Source organism: Chlorocebus sabaeus, chromosome 2, assembly GCF_047675955.1.
Source record: "Chlorocebus sabaeus isolate Y175 chromosome 2, mChlSab1.0.hap1, whole genome shotgun sequence".
Lineage (NCBI taxonomy): Eukaryota > Metazoa > Chordata > Mammalia > Primates > Cercopithecidae > Chlorocebus > Chlorocebus sabaeus.
Genome location: NC_132905.1, coordinates 40020242 through 40046518, shown reverse-complemented (window position 1 = coordinate 40046518; position 26277 = coordinate 40020242). Strand labels below are relative to the sequence as shown.

At 43.0% G+C, this 26277-nt stretch overlaps 1 protein-coding gene across 1 annotated transcript; it reads left to right on the top strand.

Annotated features, from left to right (window-relative positions):
* Positions 1 to 40: 40 nt before the first annotated feature.
* EIF2S2 (eukaryotic translation initiation factor 2 subunit beta) lies at positions 41 to 23903 on the top strand. The gene is made up of 9 exons (XM_008021267.3): positions 41 to 226; positions 7048 to 7225; positions 9024 to 9127; positions 14155 to 14290; positions 15543 to 15643; positions 16229 to 16377; positions 19599 to 19655; positions 22728 to 22813; positions 23424 to 23903. The coding sequence occupies exons 1-9, from the start codon at positions 212 to 214 to the stop codon at positions 23597 to 23599; spliced, it is 1002 nt and encodes a 333-aa protein (XP_008019458.1). The 5' UTR covers positions 41 to 211; the 3' UTR covers positions 23600 to 23903.
* Positions 23904 to 26277: the final 2374 nt, after the last annotated feature.

Genomic DNA, 26277 nt, shown 5'->3' with positions numbered 1-26277 from the left:
GGTTGGCTCCTCTGCGCGCCTGCGCCTTGGCGAGCTCTGCGCAGGCGCATTTCCAAAGCTTGGAGGAGAGGGCGGGGTGTCGTTCCCTTTCGCTGATGCAAGAGCCTAGTGCGGTGGTGGGAGAGGTATCGGCAGGAGCCGCGCTGCCGCCGGGCCCTGGGGCTGACCCGTCTGACATCCCGTCCGTGCCGAGCCCACTCGAGCCGCAGCCATGTCTGGGGACGAGGTGAGGGGTCTGAGCCCGGCGTTAGGGCTAACTAAGGACTGAGGCGAAAAGCCGAACCCACTCCAGTGTGGGAGACCGGGCCTGCGGCCTAGCAGCTGGCCGCCGCCATGTGGGGCAGCCGGGCCTAGGCGGCCCGGAGCGGCAGAGCCGGCGAGGACTCCGGAGCCGCAGGCTTGGCTGCAGCGCGCTTTCCTCAGGGCGGCGGCGCCAAGGCGGACCTCCTGCAGTGGCTGGCGTTTCCGGAATGGAGAGCACACGTTGAGTCGCCCTCCCTGAAGGGGCTCGAATGCCCGGTTAATGCCCCGAACGAGATTGGGGCTGGCGATCCCTGCATTCCTTTCTGCTCGGCACTGCCGCCCCAGCTCGCCTCACTGGGTGCAGCGAGGAGCTCTCTTAGCTTGGTAGAACGCCCTCGTTAAAACTTTCTAGGCTGTCTTGTCAGGGCCGGTATCCCGCCCTCGTTTGCCTTCCTAGCATTGCTTTTTAAAAAGACGAGGGGGTGATGGGATTAGAACGAGAGAAAAAGATTGTGCAGCCTCAGGAAGTGACTGACCTTCCCGGAAAGTTTCCGGGTGAGCCCCCGAGCTTCCCTTAACAGAGGGCTCCCAGCGACGTGAGCGGGAAGTCCGGGCTGTGAAACTGGCTGGATCTTTTTCTGCCGTGGTGCTTGGAACTTAGTGAATTTCCTCAAATCCCTTTCCCCCAGATTTATCCTAGTTGGTATAATATCTACCGACTTAAAATGAAGTTGATTTTAAGTACTCTCAGTAGGTATTGCTTAACATTGGGGGAGGCCCTGTAAGGTGTTGAGAATTTCCTCAGGCAATAGGAAGCCTTGATCACAAGGGCAAAGGAATGGCCGAGAAAGGCCAGTAAATGTGCTCACAGGAAGTAGAATAATCTCCAGTTTGGTGACAGTTAAGGGGTGAACACTTGACAAACAGGTAATGATTAATTCATGGAGGGCTGTGAAGACGAAGTTAAGGAATTTGGAATGTATTCTGGAGGGGATTCCAGTCTCTTAGACTTGGTTCTCACAACAGTCCTGTAAAATAGGTCTGTTGTGTCCATTTTAGAGATGAAAAAATTGAGTGTTAGAGTTGTATAATGCCCATGATCAAATACTAAGTGGCTGAGCCAGTAGAATTCCAGATTGACTAGGATCTTAATGGCTTAGAGAAACTGAAAGTTTGTAGATGGTCCTTGGCGGTTATGACAGACATTGCTCTAGGCTGCTGTATTTCAAATGTTCTGAGAGTGGCAGTGTTTCACACTTGTTTTGTTTCTACTCATTTTTCAAACTTATAACCTTTGGCAAATACAGTACTTACGTAGTGTAAGATTCCATGGGGTGTTATTCTGTGTATGGTCAACTAGTTGACACACAAGGTAGAAATAGGGCCATCAACATAGTGACTTGGAGGGCTAGAGGGATCATTTTTAGCAGTGGGATTAGGTTTTGAAAGAAGCGGAATATGAATACATTACTGATGGATGAACAGAATTTTGTGACGCAAAGATGGCAGAACCAGCATTTCAGCATAGGACTTTGGAAGCCAATAAAGTATTAGTTTGGCCACTTGGGGTGCCAGTCCAACTGCATTTTACAGGAAACCAGGACCGAAGGAGATTAACTTGTCCAAGATCATGCAGAAAGGTTCTAGTTAGTAGGACTAGAACCCTGGTCTTTGGCTTCCATTCTGCCAGGCAGAAGTTAGTAGTGGAGACAAGGTATGAAGAATAGGATGTAGGGCCTGGTTCCTCTAGTGCTATTGACTAGGTAAGTATTTTTAGGCCATTCCTTTAACATCTGGCTACTGTACAGGCTTGTGAGGATCAGATGAAACTCTACTTGAAAATGATTTATAAACTGCCAGGGACTTCCCAGAGTGGAAGTAATCCTGCCTGGTGGTTGTCAGGCTAGACAATTAAAGAGGCTACTATTAAAAAGTAATTTTCTGTTTCCTTCATATTTCTGTTTTTTTTGTTTGTTTGTTTGTTTTCTTTTGAGATGGAATTTCGCACTATCGCCTGGGCTGGAGTGCAGTGGCGTGGTCTCGGCTCACCGCATCCTCTGCCTCCTGGGTTCAAGTAGTTCTCCTGCCTCAGCTTCCCAAATAGCTGGGATTACAGGCGCCTGCCACCATGCCCAGCTAATTTTGTTTTTGTATTTTTAGTAGAGATGGGGTTTCACCATGTTGGTCTGGAACTCCTGACCTCGTGATTCGCCTGCCTCAGCCTCCTGAAGTGCTGGGGTTACAGGCGTGAGCCACCACGCCCAGTCTTCTGTTTTTGGGTGGTTTTTGTTTTTTTTGTACGCATAATTGAAATACACTGCACACATTTATTTATTTATTTATTTATTTATTTATTTTTGAGATGGAGTCTGGCTCTGTCACCCAGGCGGGAGTGCAGTGGCCGGATCTCAGCTCAAGCTCCGCCTCCCGGGTTCACGCCATTCTCCTGCCTCAGCCTCCGGAGTAGCTGGGACTACAGGCGCCCGCCACCTCGCCCAGCTAGTTTTTTTTTTTGTATTTTTTAGTAGAGACGGGGTTTCACCGTGTTAGCCAGGATGGTCTCGATCTCCTGACCTCGTGATCCGCCCGTCTCGGCCTCCCAAAGTGCTGGGATTACAGGCTTGAGCCACCGCGCCCGGCCTACATTTATTTTTAAACCTGGTAATTAAGCCAAAAACTCACCAAAACAGAACCCTTTTCAACCTAGTGGAACTATGGTTTTTTTTTTTTTTTTTTTTTGAGACAGGTTCTTGCTCTTGTTGCCCAGGCTGGAGTGCGGTGGCACAATCATAGCTCACTGCACCCTCTGTCACCTGGGCTCCTCCCTCAGCCTCGCAAGTAGCTGGGACTACGCACATGCTCTTGCACCTGCTAACTTTTTAATTTTTTGTAGAAATGAGGTCTTGCTTTGTTGCCCAAGCTAGTCTTGAACTCCTGGCCTCAAGCAGTCTTCCTGCCTCAGCCTCCCAACATGGAACCATGATCTTTAAAAAGCAGAATCCTAGAAATATGGCTGCTCCCTGGTAAGGGAAAAGAAAAATCCCCTAATCAATAGGCATTCAGTATTTTCACATTTGTTAAAAGCAGCATCAACATTTAATACTTGCCTGTTTACTACTGGGTCCCATTCACAAGGAGTCAGAACATTGGGTTTTCATAAAATATGGTAAGGTGTTTTTGCAAAAAGAAGCTTTAAATTAAAAAAAAAAAAGGTTTTGATTCAAAATGGGATGTGTGTTGTGTAAAGTTTATGAAACACAAAAGAATACAAAGAAAAATAGCAGAATCTAAGCCAGGCATAGTGGCATTCACCTGTAGTCTCAGCTGCTCAGGAGGCTGAGGCCAGGAGTTCTAGGCTGCAGTGCACTATAATTAGAATTGAGAGTAGTCACTACATTTCAGCCTGGGCAACATAGCGAGACTCCCGTCCCTTAAAAAAAAATCCCACAGTCTTATCACACAGAGATGGCAACACTTGGCATTTGTTCTGGTCACCTTTGGAAGGAACTTTTAGATCACTGTCTTGCTTCTCTGTGGGTTCTTTTGTGACTCACACCTGCTTCTGGGTATAGTATGACTATAAAGTTGATTTCTTGGGTAAGGTATGATCTATGAGAAGAGGCTTCTAATTCGATGAAGCATTTCAGGGTAATTTTAGCTGGTATACCTTTTCTTTGCCCTCTCCAACCAAACGTGAGAAGTTGAAAATAGAAAATTTATGCTTTTGAAGGCTTTGTTGTGAACCTAAAATATAACTCAAGTGATTCTGTAGTTTTCCATAAGTGTACTGTCAACAGCTATTTGCTTTTCAAATCCAAACTAGTCTCATAAAAGAAAACCAATTTGGAGTGTAGTCAGCTTATAATTTGGAAGTTAGAGATGAAAGTCTTCAAAAGCCATGATTTTAGTCAAGACTAACATGGCCTCATTCTTTGGGTGCTGCTTCGGGATCCCTGGTCCTTATTTGTAACTGTACTTTGCAGGATGGTATGAATAGAATAAGGCAATGAGTATGTATGTTAAGTATCCAGACAGTAATTGAGAGAGAGGTTAATTATTTCAATTTATGATTCTTGCATGTTTATTATCCATTACAAGGCTACAACCAAACTGTTTACTTGTAGACCATAAGGTTTTTCAGGGGATAAGAAGGCACTTGTGAGGCTGTCCTCTGATGATACCAGGATCCTTTCCATCTTTAGTCTGTCTTGATGAATAATGGTTAAAAGGCAATGAATATTCTAGGGAACTTGATGCTTGAAAAAATGCAATAAATGGATTGTAATCCCTTCCAGAACCTTTGCCAAGTCTTCCTATTTCAAGAATGAGGATGAAATGTGGCTACTTCCCTGTATGATTGCAGTGCTCCTTGCAGGGTGACCCGGGGCTCAATAGTGGGTCAGCAGTGGGGAACTCCTTCCTCTTTGCTCTTCTGCCTTGGTAGGGACACTTCTTTAAGTTGGCTAGATAATGTTCTTCAGACTGACTACATTTCAGATTTAATTATTTATACGATTGGATCCTTGTTAAGGGAGAAAAGACTAACTTTGAAAATACTTTGCAAATACCATACTTCTCTACTGGGCAAGGACAGTAACTATATTACCTTATTACAGACTGTGGCTTGATTTCAGTCTAGTTTCCTTAATGATCTTGGGACATAAATAAGTTTATGTTAGAATCAATTTTTGGAAGCTTTTGAGAGTTTTATATGTTTGGGAAATTAGAGCACCTGAGTTGATGAAATTTCAGTGATAGGAATCAAGAGAAAACCATACTTTGTGAATGGTAAAGTATTATATAAATTACATTGCTAATATTTATCGAGTACTTATGTGTTAGGCACTATGGCAAGGGTTTTACATTTACATACTACTTTAACCCTCCCAGTAACCTTGTGTGGTTTCTTGTCATTCTGCTACTTGTCTCCATTTTACAGATGAGCCATGGAATAACATAGGTACAAGCCAGAGTCAGAATTTGAATCCAGTCAGATGGGCTCCAGACTTGTGCTTTTAAACACTTTACTACTACACTGTCCACAGCAGATCACTGGGCAAAATGCTGAATTTAAGCATGATATTAATAGAATGTGGAGAGAGATTGGTAAGGGGCTCAGAAGAAAAAAAAAAAAACTTGGTATCTGAATCCAGTTCTATTTGACTTGAAAGACCCTGCACTTTCTTTTTTTTGTTTTTGAGACTGAGTCTTGCTCTGTCACCCAGGCTGGAGTGCAGTGGTGTGATCTCGGCTCACAGCAAGCTCCACTGCCCAGGTTCACACCATTCTCCTGCTTCAGCCTCCCAAGTAGCTGCGACTACAGGCACCCGCCACCTTCTGCTAATGTTTTGTATTTTTAGTAGAGACGGAGTTTTACCATGTTAGCCAGTATGGTTTTGATCTCCTGACCTCGTGATCCGCCCGCCTCGGCCTCCCAAAGTACTGGGATTATAGGTGTGAGCCACCGCGCCTGGCCTCCTGCACTTTCTACTCTGTCAGGTTTCTGGCCTGTATGATGTCTGAACTTTTCTTTCTTCAAGTGATCAGTGCAAGCAGATAGTCTACAAATTATAAATTAGTTATCCACCTATTCTATAGTGGACATTTAGATAAAAAGAGAATTTGGGGGCGAGGCATGGTCCTCACACCTGCAATCCTAACACTGGGAGGCTGAAGCTGGTGGATCATTTGAGCCCAGGAGTTCAAGACCAGCCTGGGCAGCATGGTGAAACCTTGTCTCTACTAAAAATACAAAAATTAGCTGGGTGTGGTGGCGCACGCCTGTAATTCCAGCTACTCAGGAAGTTGAGGTGGGAGGATGGCGTGAGTCTGGGAGGTCAAGGTTGGATTCAGCTGAGATCATGCCACTGCACTCCAACCTGGGCAGCAGAGCCAGACCCTGTTTTGTTAAAAAGAAAATGGAACCTTTAATGTTCCCAAGCAAAAAGCGGAGTGAAATGTTTTACACATGAGGAGTTGCGGATGGGTTTCCTTGAAGATCTGTCTGAACTTCAGGATAAAGTTAAAAAAATTTTGTTTTTTTAATCTGGTCAGAAGTCTTCCAAGTCTCTCTGTAGCAGCCCCAAGTTACCAACCTTGAATAAAACATTTATACCCCTGGCCACGGGCGGTGGCTTACACCTGTTATTCCATTGCTTTGAGTGGCCGAGGTGGGAGGACTTTTTGCCTCTGGCAGTTTGTGACCACCCAGGACAACAGAGGGAGACCCCGTCTCTACAAAATGAAAAAATTAGCTGGGCATGGTAGCACATGCTTGTGGTCCCAGTTACTTGGGGAGCTAAGATGGTAGGATCACTTGAGTCCAGGAGGTTGAGGTTGCAGTGAGCCGTGATCATGCCACTGTACTCCATCCTGGGCGACAGTGAGACCCTGTCTCAAGAAAGAAAAAAAACAGTACAAAAAAATTTACACCCTGCTTAGGTATTGTTTTCCTATATCTATAAAGTAAGAGGCATCGCATAGGTTGTTGCGAAAGTCCCTTCCCTAAATTCCATGATTCATTCAAATGTCCATATTTGCTCAGGAAACTGAAAGTGAAGAGTCTGTGATACTTTGCAAATTGAAAGACGTGTACATGTTTCAATTCCCCTGATGTTTAATAGTGTTGGGAAGGTTGGGTGGACATTTTATTTTATTTTTTGGTAAATTCTCCTTTGGTGTTTTAATGTATCAGATACTCTTTTACTTTTAAGAGTGTGCCTTTTGAGGATAAAGCATATTTGGAATGTGAGCATCATTAAAAATAGTCATTTGGTCCCTTTTTGTTTTTTGTCTTTTAAACAGATGATTTTTGATCCTACTATGAGCAAGAAGAAAAAGAAGAAGAAGAAGCCTTTTATGTTAGATGAGGAAGGAGATACCCAAACAGAGGAAACCCAGCCTTCAGAAACAAAAGAAGTGGAGCCAGAGCCAACTGAGGACAAAGATTTGGAAGCTGATGAAGAGGACACTAGGAAAAAAGGTGAGTGGTTGATGTGAGAGAGTTACTGTTGTCCTAGAAGTCCTGGTTCTATGAGCATTTTGGCTTTTGTATATGCAGCGACCTCTCAGCCTGATCAGGCTGCTCCAGTGAAGTCAAGGCCATCAGTAGGCTGTATGCAGTGGACGGTTTTCGATTTCTGATAGGCTTGTTGCAGGGAAGTTCCCATTTAATTCACAAGTTGCAAAGATGATGAAACCTTGCCGTTCCAGAGCTGGTTTTCCAGTTTAACCCATCAGGTCTCTTCTCTAACTTTAACAGTAGTTGTATTTGAGTGTGGGCAGAAAGAAATAGTACTAAGATAGGCAGTTTTGTGTCTTAGCAAGTCTGAAAATATATATGAGAGATTAAAATGAAAGCCTAAAGTATTTGGGGTTAGACATCAGCTTTAGTTACCCCGTGCTGTAACATAGACATAATTGGACTATTAGAGAGAAATGATTCTGTAAACATTATTTGTGTCTATTGAATATAACTCTGTGCCAGGATAGAGACAACTGACATTCACTGAGCATCTGCCCTGTGCTAAGTGTGTTCTACATGTTTAAAACAAACTTGGAAGGTAACTCATTCCTGTTGTAATAAGATAAAATGGATTTGTAAGTAGTTTCTTGAAAAACTTTGTAGCAGAGGGATCCTAAAATATTTCTAGTTTATAACATGGCAGGTCAAATGGAAAATTTGTTGAACAGAACCTACTCATTAATGGTAGGTAAAATTTCACTGATAACTTGTATTTACTGTGCAGCCTTATTTTAATAAATGAAATAATTTGTTAGGCCTTTTGATGATTAATAGATGCAATAAAATGTTGAGCTAGGTGGTAGAATTTAGGTGAACAAGGCATAGGCTCTTAGTATCTAGTAGAGAGATAGATAAGAAAGCTGGTAATAAGTTCCTCAGTTGGGGTAAGCAGAAGATACTATACAAGCACTCTGGGGATACCTAACCAAGTTGCAGGGAAAGATGGATAAGCTTAGAGAAGGCTTTGGTGGAAGTAATTTAACCAAGATCCTGTGAGATGGAGGTAAGAGGGCCCACAGGAAGGTTTGGAGGTAAGAGACCTCACGTATATTGCACTCGGAACTGAAAGTAGTTCAGTAGGGTTAGAACCAGAGATTGAAGTGAGAAAGCGAGGAAGGCAAGAAGCAGAAGTGGGAGATAAAGTTGGAGAGTTGGAAATGGTATTAGAGCTCTGACTTTGTCTTGGGAACAGTGAGGAGTGATATGGTCAGATTACTAAATAAATATTCTCAACATGGTCCCCTAACCAGATTTTTCCTATAGATCTTTGAGATGACCCACCATTTTGTTTTTCAGAACCATAACTTTTGTGGCCAGGCACGGTGGCTAACGCCTGTAATCCCAGCAGTTTGGGAGGCTGAGGCGGGTGGAACATGAAGTCAGGAGATCGAGACAATCCTGGCTAACATGGTGAAACCCTATCTCTACTAAAAAAGATAAAAAAAATTAGCTGGGCATGGTGGCACACACCTGTAGTCTCAGCTACTCAGGAGGCTGAGGCAGGAGAACCGCCTAAACCCAGGAGGCAGAGGTTGCAGTGAGCCGAGATTGCGCCACTGCACTCCAGCCTGGGCAACAGAGCAAGACTCAGTCTCAAAAAAAAAAAAAAAAGAACCATAACTTTTGTGATTGTGGAGGGACTAATTAATACTCAGTCTTTTCTGGTGACTTGATTAATTGCTGAGCTATGTTTGTGTAACTCATAATTTGATGCTTTGCCTTTTAATTGTTAATGATTATGCATTGGTCTTTTTAGATGCTTCTGATGATCTAGATGACTTGAACTTCTTTAATCAAAAGAAAAAGAAGAAAAAAACTAAAAAGATATTTGATATTGATGAAGCTGAAGAAGGTGTAAAGGTAGTATTGCTTTCTTGTTGAAGGTAAAATTTGGCCTCTTGCAAGGTTGCTATTGGCTGATGTTTCCCTCCCTTTGACTCACCTCTTACTAGCTGTGCTTTTGTTATTAGCACTTAATTGCCACTAGTAGGGTCATTTTCTTGGGAGTGTGTCTGACTAGGTGTCTTAAGGGATTGTAGTTTAAGGAATTTAAATTTAGGTCTTACATATTGTATTGTGTGCCATTAAAATGATCACAAAATGTCCCTTGTCCTTAACCATACTGAGATTTTTGACTGCGGAGAACTATTTCTATGAGTGAGAAATCCTTTTGAGCAAATATTCTTTTGGTTTCTTAAACTTTTGGTAACATAGAATATACACAAATTCATACATGTATCTCTAAGCAGCAAAGAATGAACCACAGTGGTGGTTGGTAGCTGATGACAGTGTGGCCTATAGGCAAACCAGAGTACTCAGGCTAGTTTTATGATCTGATCTTGTGGGTACTTGAGTCTTATTACTGAATTGATTTCTTTTTTTTTTTTTTTTTTTTTTTTTGAGACGGAGTCTCACTCTGTCACCCGGGCTGGAATGCAGTGGCCGGATCTCAGCTCACTGCAAGCTCTGCCTCCCGGGTTTACGCCATTCTCCTGCCTCAGCCTCCGGAGTAGCTGGAACTACAGGCGCCCGCCACCTCACCTGGCTAGATTTTTTTGTATTTTTTAGTAGAGACGGGGTTTCACCGTGTTAGCCAGGATGGTCTCGATATCCTGACCTTGTGATCCGCCCGTCTCGGCCTCCCAAAGTGCTGGGATTACAGGCTTGAGCCACCGCGCCCGGCCCTGAATTGATTTCTAATACAAATATCTCAAAATTATTTTGGACGGGGAGTAACAGGTGGGCAGGCAGGTGAACAGGTGGGAGGGTAGGTGGATGGATGAAAGGGGAAGGAGCTGAAGATCTGTTCTCCTCCCTAGGGTTAACCATTTTAAAGATCCTGCCTAGGAATCACTTTAGCAGAATCCACACATCTATTTATAAAACCCAAGGTAATAGCAACACACACACTCACCTAGAGAGAGAAAGCACGTGCGCATACAACAGCAAACATACACCAAATATCTTGTGCCCTCTACTCAAAATTTTCTTTGGTGAGTAGTTTATTTGCTCAAACTCAAGTGAATAAAGTATATCCCACTTGTAGCAGGAAATGTATACAGTAATTCATTGGGTTTTAGAAATAGTGTCATAATTTTATGACAGTTAATTCAGTAAATATGTAAGTGATTACAGCGAGTCAAGCATTTGAAGCATTGTGTGGTAATTGCTAGAGTACTGACATGAGTAAGATATTTTTCCTGTTTGCAAAGATATTTTGGTTCAAGAGATAATTTAGAATCCTTGAGAACAAGCTGGTTTTATCTGGATTCATCTTGTTGTCTCCCTGTTTGGGGATTCTCTTTTCTTTCTACTATAGGGAAATTGAGAAAAATGCTCAGATTATAATGAGAAATGGGATTTAAATATCCTGGGTAACAGAAAGTTTTGGTTGACAAGGCTTTGTTGGTTGATTCCTCCAATAGCTTTTATTGGGAGATTAGCTCTAAATAAGTGCTTGAATACTGTTGTTGAAGTCATAACATAAGAGGATGTTAGAGGTATCCTGGTCATCAGGCAAGGCATGGACATTCACTTGAAGGGTTTTTGAGATCTTGGGCTACTCTCCCACCTGAATTTTCAGACTATTCCAGGGCTTTTGAAAAGCCTTGAAAAATACTTTTTACAGACTGGGCGTGCTGTCTCACGCCTGTAATCCCAGCATTTTGGGAGGCTGAGACGGGCAGATCACCTGAGGACAGGAGTTCAAGACCAACCTGGCCAACATGGTGAAACCCCATCTGTACTGAAAATACAAAAATTAGCTGGGTATGGTGGTGCGCACCTGTAGTCCCAGCTACTCAGGAGGCTGAGGCAGGAGAATCACTTGAACCCAGCAGGTAGAGGTTGCAGTAAGCCGAGAGAGCGCCACTGCACTCCAGCCTGGGCGACAGAGTGGGACTCCGTCTCAAAAAAAAAGAAAAAAGAAAAATACTTTTTGCCATTCTCTGCCTTCTGCTGTGTCTTGGTGTCAGTATGGAAGTAGATCTTACTGGGATAAAATGAAAGTATTATAACACTAGAAGTTGGCTAGTGCGTGCTAACTTATATTCAGCATTTCTAAGTTCTTATTTATTGACTCAGAGACTGGGTGAGTATTTGGTTTCCTGTTTGTATGGTATGTGGCTAATGGATACCATGGGCAGATTTATTTATGTATTTTTTTGAGACAAAGTCTCACTCTGTACCCAGGCTGGAGGGCAGTGGCATGATCTCGGTTCACTGCAACCTCCATCTCCTGGGCTCAGACTTCCCTCAGCCTCCCAAATAGCTGGGTTTACAGGCACCCGCCACCACGCCGGGCTAATTTTTGTATTTTTAGTAGAGAGGGGGTTTCACCATGTTGGCCAGGCTAGTCTCAAACTCCTGACCTTAGGTGATCCGCCTGCCTTGGCCTCCCAAAGTGCTGGGATTACAGGTGTGAGCCACTGCGCCCAGCTGGCAGATTGGTCTTGTAGCCACATGTGGCACTAAGACTACACAGCTGGATTTGGGATTCCGAATCTGAGCTTTATTTACTCCCAGCTATTCCAGGTTTTCTGCTGGTAAGATTTCTGAAATGACTGTAGCCATTGTCCCAGTTCAGGATGTAGGCACACACAAAATAGATATTAATTAATGAGTAAGGTTGACAGCACACTTCAGGACAGGGAGTTGAATAAGGTGGTAGAAGGAAGGAGAAATCAGAAAGCTGGAAACTGAGACTGGCCTTTTCTGTCCTTCTGGGATGTTTATGACTCATTTCTAGGTTTTAATATGCCCTGTTTACATCCATGCCTCTGGCAGCTAATCTTGGGGTCAAGCTTTACTTTGTCTCTGTTTATCACTTGATCCGAATTCCTCATAGCTTCTGCCTTTCCCTCTTTGATAATGTCATCTATTGGAGTGATGCCCAAAGACCACGCCACAGACGGGTGCCAGGCTGACTGTGGTATAATAAAAAATAAATATTTGTTCTTTATGTTCTTGGCTCACAACTGCTAAAATCCTTGGAATCTCCAAAGTGATAACAGGGTCATTGGTATGCTACTGATATGACTGGTGGCTGGGGATCCCTAGATAGCTTTAGGATGGGGGCTGGTCACCAGAAGGACAAAGCTGTGATTTTAGAGGGTTGGGACTTCAATGGTCTCTCTGCCACCTCCAGAGAGGGATGGTCTGGAAATTGAGTTCAGCCACCAGTTAATAATGTAATCAGTTGGCTGGGCACAGTGGCTCACATAATGTAATCAGTTGGCTGGGCGCGGTGGCTCACACCTGTAATCCCAGCACTTCGGGAGGCCTAGGCAGGTGGATCACCTGAGGTCGGGAGTTTGAGACCAGCCTGGCCAATATGGTGAAACCCCATTTCTACTAATTATATAAAAATTAGCTAGGTGTGGTGGTGTGTGCCTCTAGTTCAGCTACTCAGGAGGCTGAAGTAGAAGAATCACTTGAACCCGAGAGGCAGAGGTGGTAGTGAGCCGAGACCGCACCACTGCACTCCAGCGTGGGTTACAGAGTGAGACTCTGTCTCAGAAAAAAATAAAAATAATAAATAATGTAATCAGTCAGTCATGCCTTTGTAATGAAACCCCTAGACATGGGTTCGGAGAGCTAACATGCTGGTGAGCACAACAAGGTGCTAGGAGGGTGGTGTCCCTGGCTTGGCAGCTCCACGCCTACCTTCCTTGCCACCCCTCAGCTCCCACCCCAATACCTTGTCTTATGCATTGCTTATGTTTGGCTGTTTCTGAGTTGTATCCTTTATAATAAACTGGCAATAGTAGTACTTTCCTAAGTTCCATGACTCGTTTTAGCAAATTATTGACTCTTGGCAGGGAATATGGGAACTTCGAGTTTATAGCCATGTTGGACAGAAGCAGGCAGCATGGGGACCTAGTGCGTGGTGACTGGCATCTGAAATGAAGGCAGTCTTGAGGAACTGAGCTGTTAAACCTGTGAAATCTGATAACTCTGGATAGTGTGTGTCTTAATTAAACTGGAGGACACCTAATTGGCATTGGAGGGTCTGTGTGGAAGACCACCACATATTTGGTGTCACCCAGAAAAATCTTCCCCAGTGACTATATCAAAATCACTTAGAAACTTCTTTAAAATACTCCTGAACCCTGTTCCTGCTGAAGATTGTCAATCTGATTTAAACTTTTAAAAGTTTCGCAAGTGATTTTTTTTTTTGAGACACAGTTTCCCACTTGTTGCCCAGGCTGGAGTGCAGTGGCGCGATCTCAACTCACTGCAACCTCTGCTTCCTGGGTTCAAGCGATTCCTCCCAAGTAGCTGGGATTACAGGTGCCCACCACCACACCCAGCTAAATTTTGCATCTTTAGTAGAGATGGGGTTTCACCATGTTGCCCAGGCTGGTTTTGAACTCCTGACCTCAGGGATCTGACCTCCCAAAGTGCTGGGATTACAGGCGTGAGCCAAGGCGCCTGGCTTCTGCCGTGATTCTGACAGTAACCTGGTTTGGAAACAAGGACAATAATTATAAGATCCTAAGGCTGAAGAATAAAGAGATGAATGAGGGGGAAAGATCCCAAAAGTGTTTTGAAGAATTCACAGTTTAAATGGCAGTGTCTCTGTGACCCAGTTTGGTCCATCTCTGACCAAAGTTATCTGTAACTTCAATTTTGAATATGTGACTTTTTTCCCGCACCAAAATAATGTCAGCCCACGTCAATTTAAAAAAAGAACAGGCTGGGTGTGATGGCTCATGCCTGTAATCCCAGCATTTTGGGAGGCCAGGGCAGGAGGATCTCTTGAGGCCAGGAGTTTGAGACTAGCCTGAGCAACAAAGCAAGACTCCTCATCTCAACAGAAAATGTAATAAAATAAATAAAAAGAATAGTCCCAGTATCAAATGTTCAGACTCATCTCACTTTCTTAGGATCTTAAGATTGAAAGTGATGTTCAAGAACCAACTGAACCAGAGGATGACCTTGACATTATGCTTGGCAATAAAAAGAAGAAAAAGAAGAATGTTAAGTTCCCAGATGAGGATGAAATACTAGAGAAAGATGAAGGTAATGCTGAGGACTCAGCAGCACATTTAGAGGTTACTCAAGCCTTTGGCCCTAGTGTCCTTGATGGGGGTGGGGGGTGCCTTTAAATTTTTTTTCTTGCCCCTTATTTCTACTGCCTGATAATAGAAGCTGAAAGGAAACAGTGTCTGGCTTGATAATGGCAGTTAAAGAATTTGTCAATTGTGATTACATTAAGAACATACCGATTCAGGCTTGGGAAAATTACTATAACCGATTTTTTTTTTTTTTTTGAGACGGAGTCTCACTCTTGTCATACAGGCTAGAGTGCAGTGGTGCTATCTCAGCTCACTGCAACCTCCATCTCCCAGGTTCAAGCAGTTCTGTGCCTTAGCCTCCCAAGTAACTGGGATTACAGGCGCCCATCACTACGCCCAGCTAATTTTTTTTATTTTTTATTTTTAGTAGAGACAGGGTTTCATCATCTTGGCTAGGTCGGTCTTGAACTCCTGACCTTGTGATCCACCCGCCTCGGCCTCCCAAAGTGCTGGGATTACAGGCGTGAACCACCATGTCTGGCCTGATTTTTTTTTTTTTTTTTTTGATTCTGAGTTTTGCCCTTGTTGCCCATGCTGGAGTGCAATGGCACGATCTTGGCTCACCGCAACCTCCACCTACCGGGTTCAAGCGATTCTCCCGCCTCAGCCTCCCGCCTGGCTAATTTTGTATTTTTAGTAGAGACAGGGTTTCTCCATGTTGGTCATACTGGTGTCAAACTCTCAATCTCAGATGATCCGCCCGCCTCGGCCTCCCGAAGTGCTGGGATTACAGGCGTGAGCCACAGCGCCTGGCCCCAATTTTTTAATAAAAAAATTTTTTTAAAGTTTTGTTTACAGTTTTATTAGTTTCTAAATGCTATGGGGTCTTTGGAGAACTTTTGTCAGTAGATGAGTTTTATGGATGTTGCTGTTTCTTAGGTGCTCAGAACAGTTGGACTCTTTCCTCTAATTATTCTAATACATTATTTTATCTTTGGCTTGTTAAATTAAGAAACATTTCTGTATGTTAACTCCTAATTAGAGAGGTCTCTATTAAGGGTCTTTTTTGAAAGTCATAACATCCCTGTTTCTAAGGAAAAGGGTTGTGAGCTTTGGTTTATGTGTAAGGCTGTTGTGAATGCAGCTGTGGAAGGGAAGACAAATGTCTTTGAAACTTTTCATTTTTCTAGACCCACCCCCACTTTTGTATGATAGTAGGGCCCACCCCTCATTCTTAAAATCTTTATTATCTGTAGCTCTAGAAGATGAAGACAGCAAAAAAGATGATGGTATCTCATTCAGTAATCAGACAGGCCCTGCTTGGGCAGGCTCAGAAAGAGACTACACATACGAGGAGGTAAGACAAAATCTGTTGTGAAAAGGGGCTAAGCTATTCACTAGTGCTCAGAGGAGCAAGATAAATCTTCCTTGGTGGAACAGATGCAGAGAGGTCACACAGCCAGTGCACAGCAATTTCTGGTGTGCACCCGTGGGGCAGCCTGCCCAGAGTGCAGCAGTCATTGTAGTACTACTGACTGTCCCCACCTGAATTTGCAGACTGCTGAGTGCATGCAGCCCTCTAGGAATCAGGAGGGCAGTAGTGACAGACTAGCTAATTTGGGGCCAGGGTAGTCTGGAGTTTGCTAGTTTGGGCTTTCTTGAATCTTACTTTTCCATGTATCATGTACTTTCCCATAGAAACAACAGAATGAGTAGTTGTTCATTCATTTCACTTTGGATAAGGAGTTGCTGAACATCTATAACGAACCAAATGCTGGTTGGGGATGAACTTCTGCCCTCAAGGAGCTCCCAGTCTTGTAGTAACGCATGTGTATATTTAATCAGAAGTGAAGTATTTGCTGTTAAGCAACGTGACTCAAAGGGGAACTTTATACCCCGGCAGTTACTAAGCGTGTTCATGAATACCACTTTGTTTTTATAGCTGCTGAATCGAGTATTCAACATCATGAGGGAAAAGAATCCAGATATGGTTGCTGGGGAGAAAAGGAAATTTGTCATGAAACCTCCACAGGTCGTCCGAGTAGGAACCAAGAAAACTTCTTTTGTCAACTTTACAGATATCTGTAAACTGTAAGTTGGTTAATATGGAGTACCTTCATCCCAAATACCAGATTCTCAATGCAATTTCAAGAATGCTAAATGTCCTTATTGTGGACTTCATTATAGATGGAAAGAACACACAAGTGTAGGGGTTGAGGGAGTTCACAGTTCAAGTCTGTCATTTTCTTCAATTCATAAGTCTCAGGGCTATTTTATTTTATTAAAGATACGGTCTTGCTTTGTCGCCCAGGCTGGAATGCAGTGGAGTGGTCCTGGCTCACTGCAGCCTCAATCTCCTGGGCTTCAGCAATCCTCCTGCCTCAACCTCCTAAGTAGCTGAGACTGCAGGTGCACACCACCGTGCCAGACCAATTTAAAAAAAAATTTTTATTTATTTATTTTTTTTGTAGAAACGTGGGTCTTGCGGTGTTGCCCAGGAGTGCTTGTTTTATTAGTGCATTCAGAGGTGACAGAAATCAACTCATGCTGACCCATTGAGGATGGATCCTAACTAGATGTAGTGAAGAGTGAGGAGTCTCAGTGTAGTCCTCAGACAGGAGCCTTGGGAGCCCAGGGAGTGGAAAGGCTCATCAGTCGGTCTAGGACAGGCCTGCCAAGCAAGCAGTGAGCTCAGGGAAAGTGCGTGAATTTGGTGAGCCCCTTCCTTGGATGATCATTGCCAGGACACAATTGATGAAATTGCCTTTCTTAATTAGCATCACATTCTATGCCAGAGTCAGCCCTAGGTTACTGTCTGGGAATGGCTTTTCTCTGAGCTCCTGAGCTGCATGTTTTCTGGCAGGTTCCTTAGGACGACTGACCTTATCTACTCTGTTCTTCAGTTTCCTAAGTGATACGTGCTTGTAGTAGAAAATACGGTAAACACAAAAAGAGATAATATTCACTCAAAATTTTACCACCCGGAGATAACTACTTGTTTTCATTACTTACATATATTTAAATAGTTTAGATTTTTTTGGCTAGTGACAATAGTAGTATATGCTCACTGCAGAAAAATTAGAAGATAAAGACATGCTAAAGAAAATGAATAATCATCTGCAAAGTCCACCATTAGGAGGTAGATAACTGGCTGGGTAACTCACGTGGTAGCTCACACCTGTAATCCCAGCACTTTGGGAGGCTGAGGTGGGCGGATGACAAGGACAGGAATTTGAGACCAGGCTGGCAAACATAGTGTCTCTACTAAAAAATACCCCGTCTCTACTAAAAAATACAAAAAATAAGCCAGGCGTGGTGGCAGGTCCCTGTAATCCCGGCTACTCGCGAGGCTGAAGCGGGAAGAATCGCTTGAACCTGGGAGGCAGAGGTTGCAGTGAGCTGAGATTGTGCCATTGCACTCCAGCCTGGGCAGTAGTGTGAGACTCTGTCTCACAAAAAAAAAAAAAAAAGAGGTAGATTGATCATAGTTTAATATTTTTATGTTTAGCCAGTTTTATGTACATATTTTAAAAATAAATTATACTGGTTTTTAACCTGTTTTCTCGATATATTGTGAAAGTTTTACTCATGTCATTAGTCTGAATAATTATTTTAAATAGCTACACAACATATTTTAACAGTTCCATAAGCTGGACATGCTGCTCCCAGGTTTTTATTATCAGAGGCAAAACTTCACCGAACATCTTTATACATGTATCTTTGCAGTAGCTCAGAATAGAACCGTAAGACAAGATGAAATTGCTGAGTTAAAAGGAATGGATATTTTTATGGCAAATATTAGCACATTGCTTTCTAGCAAGGTTGTGCCAGTTCATATTCCCGCCAGCAATGTAGGAGCTTACCTATTTTATTGTATTTTTACCAGTTCTCACCCATTGCATTTTGGGGAAAAATAGCTTAAAATTGTTGTAGTAGCACCTGCTTGTTGGAACAAGTTCAAACAGTGCTACAGCATAGATTTAAAAAATGAAACTATTGAATAGCATTGCTCTATATTTGTGTTTTTTATTTTATATGTATGTGTGCATCTTTTTTTTTTTTTTTTTTGTATACTGAGATATTTCTAAAAGTAGAATACACCCTGGAATGGATTTATTTAACCATTCTTCTAGTTGGTGAATATTTAAGATGTTTCCATTTTTTGCTGTTGTGCTACCACGGAACCCTTCTAGACATACACTTTCTTTTAATGGAAATTTTAAACAGGAAATATATATGGATTAACATATATATTTATTAGCCTGTTTGATAACATCACCTAGGTTTGGTGTATGCTGAACTTTTGACATATTTGCTTCAGGTTTTTTTACTTTTTTTTTTTTTTTGAGACGGAGTCTCGCTCTGTCACCCAGGCTGGAGTGCAGTGACCAGATCTCAGCTCACTGCAAGCTCCGCCTCCCGGGTTTATGCCATTCTCCTGCCTCAGCCTCCCGAGTAGCTGGGACTACAGGCGCCTGCCACCTCGCCCGGCTAGTTTTTTGTATTTTTTAGTAGACAGGGTTTCACCATGTTAGCCAGGATGGTCTCGATCTCCTGACCTCGTGATCCACCCGCCTCGGCCTCCCAAAGTGCTGGCCACTGCGCCTAGCCTACTTCTTTAAAAAGAAGGTTTTATGCTATTTTACGATAGTCTCAAAAACAAAAGAAAAAAAGGTGGTTTTATAGTTATAACTTAGGCGACCTTTGTACGTTTTCCTGGCCCCTTTTTCCTTCCCAGAGGAAGTTGTTATTCTTTAAAGTTGATGTTTATTGTTTATGTTTTCCATCCTTGTTTCTAGATACTTACTCATATGTATATGGTCATAAAATGTAATATGGTCTTATGGGCATTGAAGTTGTAAACAAGTGGTATCCGGCTTGGCTCACACTTCTAATCGTGGCACTTTGGGAAGCTGAGACAGGAGGATCATTTGAAGCCACGAGTTCTGTACCAGTCTGGTCAATGTAGTGAGACCCCATGTCTACACAAAACTAAAGAGTTAGACAGCATGGTGGCACACACCTGTAGTCCTAGCTACTTGGGAGGCTGAGATGGGAGGATGGCTTGAACTCAGGAGTGTAAGGTTACAGTGAGCTATGATCATCACTGCACTCCAGCCTGGGCAACACAAGACCCCATCTCTTAACAATAAAAAAAGTGGTGTCATATACTTTATTTCAAAGTTTAAATAAATGATGCAATGAAATTCACCTAATAGCTAAATAATCACAGATCAAAACAACAGAGTTTTTAGAAGTTTGGTGAGATTTCCATGAAAGATAAGGTTTATATATTTTGATTTTCTTTTTAGATTACATCGTCAGCCCAAACATCTCCTTGCATTTTTGTTGGCTGAATTGGGTACAAGGTAAGAAACTATATATGTTTACATAAAGTATTGCTGGACATTTCATAAGAACCTTTCTTAAAAAGGATATGTAACACACTTAGAGAAAACGTTCACCTGATTATTAGAGAAACTTTTAGGCCAGTGGAGGAGTGAAATCACTTTGTTTCTGTGGGAGAGCTTGACTGCTTAGGAATAGGGCACAGAGTTGACATCTGAACAGGCCTGCTGGTGTACCAAGGAGAGGACCACAGAACTGCCATGTTTAGACTTTCCTGTTACTAATTTGAAACTCATGAGTCTTTTTATGGAGCAAATATTAGATCTTTAGAGGAATCAGTTTTTTTAAGGTCAGACTATTTTTTCCTAAATTGGTAACAGGCTATTGAAGAAATACAGCTAGGAAGTTGATGAGTGGCACTTTAGAAACCATTGAAACAGGGATCTGTGATGAAATAGGTACTTACCTGTCTTTAGGGCTCACCTTTTAAAGGCACTGAGCACGTTATTCCCACCCATTCAGGAAGGCCAAGATCTCATGGAGCCCATGCCAATGAGTTTGACTACTATCTGGAAGCCTAATATCCCTTTAAAAATAAGTAATGTAGAGTAGGTTATGATAATGATGACTAATGCATATTGAGCACCTCTTGTGAGCCAAGTGCTTTTTTGGGTGCCATCTCAATTAATCTTCACAATAGTTCTATGAAGTAGAAAGTAATGTTCCTGTCTTCACGTTTAGAAACAGGTTCAGTAAAGTGAAGTTGTAGTTGGTCACATAGCTAGCTTGCTTAGTGGCAAAGTCAAGATAGATACAATCAGGTCTATCTTTCCCTGCAGCTTGCATCACCTAACAGGCTTGACACCTGTGCCTCACTGGCAGTACAGAGATAATTAAAGTGTTCTCTTCCTACTCTCTTTAAACTGTTGGGATTTGCTACCCTTGGTGTGGGGTTAAGGAGTAATTTACTTGACCATGGTAGATATGTTGGCCCTGTTGTAGAATAATTGTTTTTTTGTTTGTTTTTTGAGATGGAGTCTCACTCTGTCACCCAGGCTGGAATGTGGTGATCTCTGCTCACTGCAAACTCCGCCTCCCGGGTTCACGCCATTCTCCTGCCTCAGCCTCCTGAGTAGCGGTGCCCGCCACCACGCCTGGCTAATTTTTTGTATTTTTAGTAGAGATGGGGTTTCCATGTTAGCCAGGATGGTCTCGATCTCCTGACCTGGTGATCCGCCTGTCTCGGCCTCCCAAAGTGCTGGGATCACAGGCGTGAGCCACCGCGCCCAGCGTGTTTTAAATATAAATTTGTTACCATCGTTGTTTATTTGTAACTTGCACAAACTAATGAAGAAGCAAAAGCTAGTGTTTTTTTCTATTGTTAGAATAATCTAGAGGTTTTGTAGAGGTGGGATAAACTATTATGACAAGTTGTGGCCAGTAAACTTATGGTCAAATGGGTTAAATGGGTTTTTGAGAAAATTCCATTTCTTTTGACAGTGAATGAAAAAAAATTTCTACATTAAGCATTGGAATCACTGTAGCCTGGAGATTAAGGGTTCCAATCTGTGGAGGAGGAAATTTAACCCTGCCTGACTGAATTTTGTTGTTTCACTTTATGATTTATAATTTTGAATGAATGATATCTAGCCTAGAGCTTTGCTTTCTCAAAAGTGCCTGTCAACAGTTTCCTATCAAACAGTTTATCATTAAGTACCATTGACAGTTTCTGGATTGTGATTCAACTATCTTTTTTTTTTCTTGAAACAGCTTTATTGAAATGACAGCTTACAAATTTAAAGTATATAATCCAGGGGAGTCCCACTGGGACATCCATCTCTTTCGCAAGAGAGAGCGAGCTATTCTCCTTTCTCTTTTGCCTATTAAACCTCCACCCCTGGACACCCCCCCGCCCCCTGCCAAAAAAAAATAAAAATAAAATATACAATCCAGTAGTTTTTTTGGTTTGGTTTTGTTTTTGAGATGGAGTTGTGCTCTGTCGCCCAGGCTGGGGTACAGTGGCGTGGATCTTGGCTCACTGCAACCTCTGCCTCCCAGGTTCAAGCAATTCTCCTGTCTCAGCCTCCCCAGTAGCTGGGACTATAGGCACACACCACTACGCCTGGCTAATTTTTTTGTATTTGTAGTAGAGATGGGTTTTCACTGTATTGGTCAGGCTGGTTTCGAACTGCTGACCTCAGGTGATCAGCTTGCCTCGGCCTTCCAAAATGCTGGGATTGCAGGTGTGAGCCACGCCTGGCTCCAGTGGTTTTTAGTATCACATGTTAAAATTAATATGTATAACTGCTACCACAATGAATTTTAGTATGTATTTTTATCAACTATACTTTTAACCATGACTGAATCAAAATATTTGGTGCTTAGAATTTTAAAAAACAAATGTAGCCCCTTTCATGTTTTTGTATTTCTAGCTCTCTCCTTTCCCTTACTTTGTACATGGTATGATTCGTAAAAGTTTTTTTTCTTTTGTTGGATGGACTTCACACACAATGAAGGAATCAGTTTGTTTTAGACTTAAAATCAATTATAAATCTGATTGTTATCACTGGAGATTTAATTGGATTTGATGTTAGTATGGGCACATCATTAGACACAAACTGTTTAATTAAAAACAAATTTTGAGGCTGGGCGTGGTGGTTTACGCCTGTAATCCCAAGCGCTTTGGGAGGCCATAGTGGGAGGATCACTTGAGTCCAGTAGTTTGAGACCAGCCTGGGCAACATAGGGAGACTCCTCCATCTCTATCAAAGAAAAAAAAAAAATAGCAGTTCACAGTGGGGAGTGCCTGCATCCTAGCTTCTTGGCAGGCTTAGGTGGGAAGATTGCTTGAGCTTGGGAGATTGAAGTGCAGTGAGCCATGATTGCGCAACTGCACTCAAGTCTGGGTGACAGTGAGACCCTGTGTCATAAATAAATAAATAAATTGTAGGAAACTAAGTAGTATAGCACCATTCTAGAGTTTACCCTATGCTGCTGAATATATTTTAAACTCATTAAGTTTAAAGGTGCTGGAATTTGGTTCCTTTAGAAAAAAACAATAATAATGGAGGTATTTTTGTTTTCTTTCATAGTGGTTCTATAGATGGTAATAACCAACTTGTAATCAAAGGAAGATTCCAACAGAAACAGATAGAAAATGTCTTGAGAAGATATATCAGTAAGTGTGTAATTAATTTCATTAGATCACCCTGAAATGTTCTCATCAGGCTGCAGTGTTGTAGGAAGATCCATTTGATTGCAGTGAGCTGGGAAAAGCTGGCCTTAAAAAGATCAGAGACAAAATGATAGTGAAAGGGAGGTGGCTCTTGACTACTAACCAGGGGTATACGGAAAGATTTGGATTTTTAAAGAAAGCCCAGCTGATTGAAGCTGCTGGTTGATTGTAGGGCTAAAGGCCAAGTCAGAGAAACCTGCTTGTGATTCAGGCCTGGCCTTGGCCCCCTTTTGTTCCTAGTTATTTAAAATTGGCATGTCTGCTAACATGTTTGAGTGGCTCTCCTGTAGACAGAAACAAGAATAAGCAAGCTGGCAGGCTTCCCTGCTTCCTGGGGCATTGAGTATCAGCCCATGTTTAGTGCTGGAAATGCCACAGCAGACAGCTTGTGTTTTCTTACCCCTCAGATAGCTGAGCTTCCCTGGTCTGGATGCCCAGGTAAATTCTCAGCCTGGGCTTATGGAGTTCTTTGTAGGAGATATATTTAAGAAGGCAGAAACTTCTCTACCTCACTGCGGCCACCAGGTAATTCTGTGTGTTGCTTTATTTGCAGAGGAATATGTTACTTGTCACACATGCCGATCACCGGACACAATCCTACAGAAGGACACACGACTCTATTTCCTACAGTGCGAAACTTGTCATTCTAGATGTTCTGTTGCCAGCATCAAAACCGGCTTCCAGGCTGTCACGGGCAAGCGAGCACAGCTCCGTGCCAAAGCTAACTAATTTGCTCATCACTGATTTTGCAAAGCGTGTTGTGGAGATGTGGCTGGACAGGTTTGCCATCAGAGTGGATGTACCGTTGTATTAAAAACAAGATAAAAAAGCTGCCGAGATTTTTGGCGAGTGGTTGGTTGGTCTGAAGTCCTTGCAAGACGCTGATGTTCAAGCTGTTGACATACTCATTGCCTACTTTTAACACCTGTCAGAGAAACGTGATATGGGGTAAGGAGGTGCTTTTTTAAAATCGTTCATAGACTTCTGTAAAATGCAAGATAAATTAAAGTTATTATAACAGTGATTCTTTCAATTTGGTTTGTCCTTCAGTTTTCTTTTCTATAAAAATTGTGCTTGGTGAAATCAGCAAAAAACCAACCATAGAAAACTGTGTGGGCCTGGGCTCTGACAGTCTCTGTATTCTTGTCCTGAGAAACTGGACAGGCACTTCATCTGGGCAGCCATTTCTCTTCTTCTCTGCTTCTCTTGAGATACATAGTTAAAGCAGACACGGCCTCCCACGCGTGTGTGGTGGGACCTTGAGACTTGGGAGGACTGCCTGTTTTCAGTGTCCAGGGAATGACTCCATAGATTTGACTTCTTTTCCCTATGTGAGGATGGTTGCTACTACCTCACCGCCAAGTCTTCCCCCAGCTGTTACCATATGAAGGAATACAAGGTGCTAGGTATTCGCCTTCCTCGTTGACCACTAAGAGGTCTTAGAAACATAGCCTGTAAATGTGTCTTGTAACTGGCACACTAAGAAAGATCCTAGTTGAGCATCTCTGTTGGTGAGGAAGCAGTGTATGTGCGGTTCAGGAAACTCCTCCAAGAGGAGTCCAAACAGGGATGCTAGAGGAAGCTTTCTGTTTTCCTAGCCAACTTGTGTTCTGGGTTTGAAAAAGACCCACCATAAATGCTTTTCTATTTTCTGATTTAAAAGTTGCTTTTGAATATGACCATGAGAAACCAAGAAATGCTGCTTGTGTGGTGCTCTGCTTCCTGAGGATTTGCTGGAAGGGGATTCTCCGCTGGCACATGGGAGAAGGCCATCTTCTGTGTCTGTGCTGTGATCTGCCTTGCTCTCATTTGCTGAGGATAAGGGCATACACGTTGCTCCTCGCTTTCTTGTTGCCAGACTTCGTACTAAGCAGCCCAGGAACAGTCACTCAGACCCAAATGTCTTGACCATGTTGTTTTTAATCACTGTGACCCTTAATTTTAAAGTATAGGCCAAGTGTTGTCAAATACCTTGGCTAAAACAGTGGAGGGTGGTGGGTAAAGCAATAGAGGGTGCTTTCCCTCAACCCACACACTGGCTGACTGAACTGCCACTGCCACAATGAACCCAACTGCTGTTTATGTCCCCATTTTCCTTTTTTTGTATCTACACCCACACGATTCCCAATGTTGGATATTTCTACATGAATAAAGCAAGGATCGGTGCCTCTTGTGTAATTAGCGCTCCATTGCTTTTGTGTATGTATATGTGTTTGGTTTATTTATTTAGTGGGACCCCTTAGGGGAAGGAATGATACTTTTCAGTCTGGTGACAGGCTGACAAACAGATTGGTGATTTCAACCCGTTTTTAACTTCATTCTTGAAGCAGATTCTCAGGACTGATGCAGCCCCTGTTAGTCCAGTTGCGATAACTGACTGAATTGGATTGAAAGCGCATGAAAAGTAATGGGTTGCCCCTAAATGTTATTCAGACACAGCAGCACTAACCTCTTCTGTCTCCACTGTCTCTCACCAAACAGCTCAGCTAAACGAACCTTGCACTGTGGTGACAAGACAAAGGCAATCAAGAGCTTCTGATCAAGAGCCACTTTCTAGTTTTGGAAGGGAACCAGACCATCATTTCCAAAGTGTCTTAAGAAACAATGTTGAGGACTGTTCCTAAGTATACAAAGGAAGAGGGGGGGTTCTATGGTAAAGAAAAGTCAGAGTAGGCTGGGCGTGGTGGCGAGGCCGAGGTGGGCGGATCACAAGGTCAGGAGTTCATGACCAGCCTGGCCAACACGTGAAACCTCATCTTTACTAAAAAGAAACCAAAACACAAAAACTAGCTGGGCATGGTGGCCTATAATCCCAGCTACTCTGGAGGCTGAGGCGGGAGAATTGCTTGAACCCAGGAGGTGGAGGTTGCAGTGAGGCGAGATCGTGCCACTGCACTCCACCCTGGGCGACAGCAAGTCTCCGTCTCAAAGAAAAAAAAGTCAAGAGTAAGTGGGTTTCATAACTGCCTGACAAGTCTTTAATATGGTGATGTGCATCTTCTTTTGTTGCTGTTTTTTGAGATGGAATCTCACTGTCACCCAGGCTGGAGTGCAGTGGCAAGATCTCAGGTCACTGCAACCTCCGCCTCCTGGGTTCAAGTGATTCTCCTGCCTCAGCCTCCTGAGTAGCTGGGATTACAGGCACCCGCCACCTCGCCAGCTAATTTTTGTTTTTAATGGAGACGGGGTTTCACCATTGTTGGCTGGGCTGGTCTCAAACTCCTGACCTCAAGCAATCGGCCCACCTTGGCCCCCCAAAGTGCTGGGATTATAGGCGTGAGCCACCATACCTGGCCAGTGCTGTGCATTTTCATCAGCACGTAGAAAACATGCAGTTGTAGCTCTAGTTTTTAGAAAACCTTGTTTGCATGCCCCCCACTCGCACCTAGAGAAAGTCTGAAAAGCTT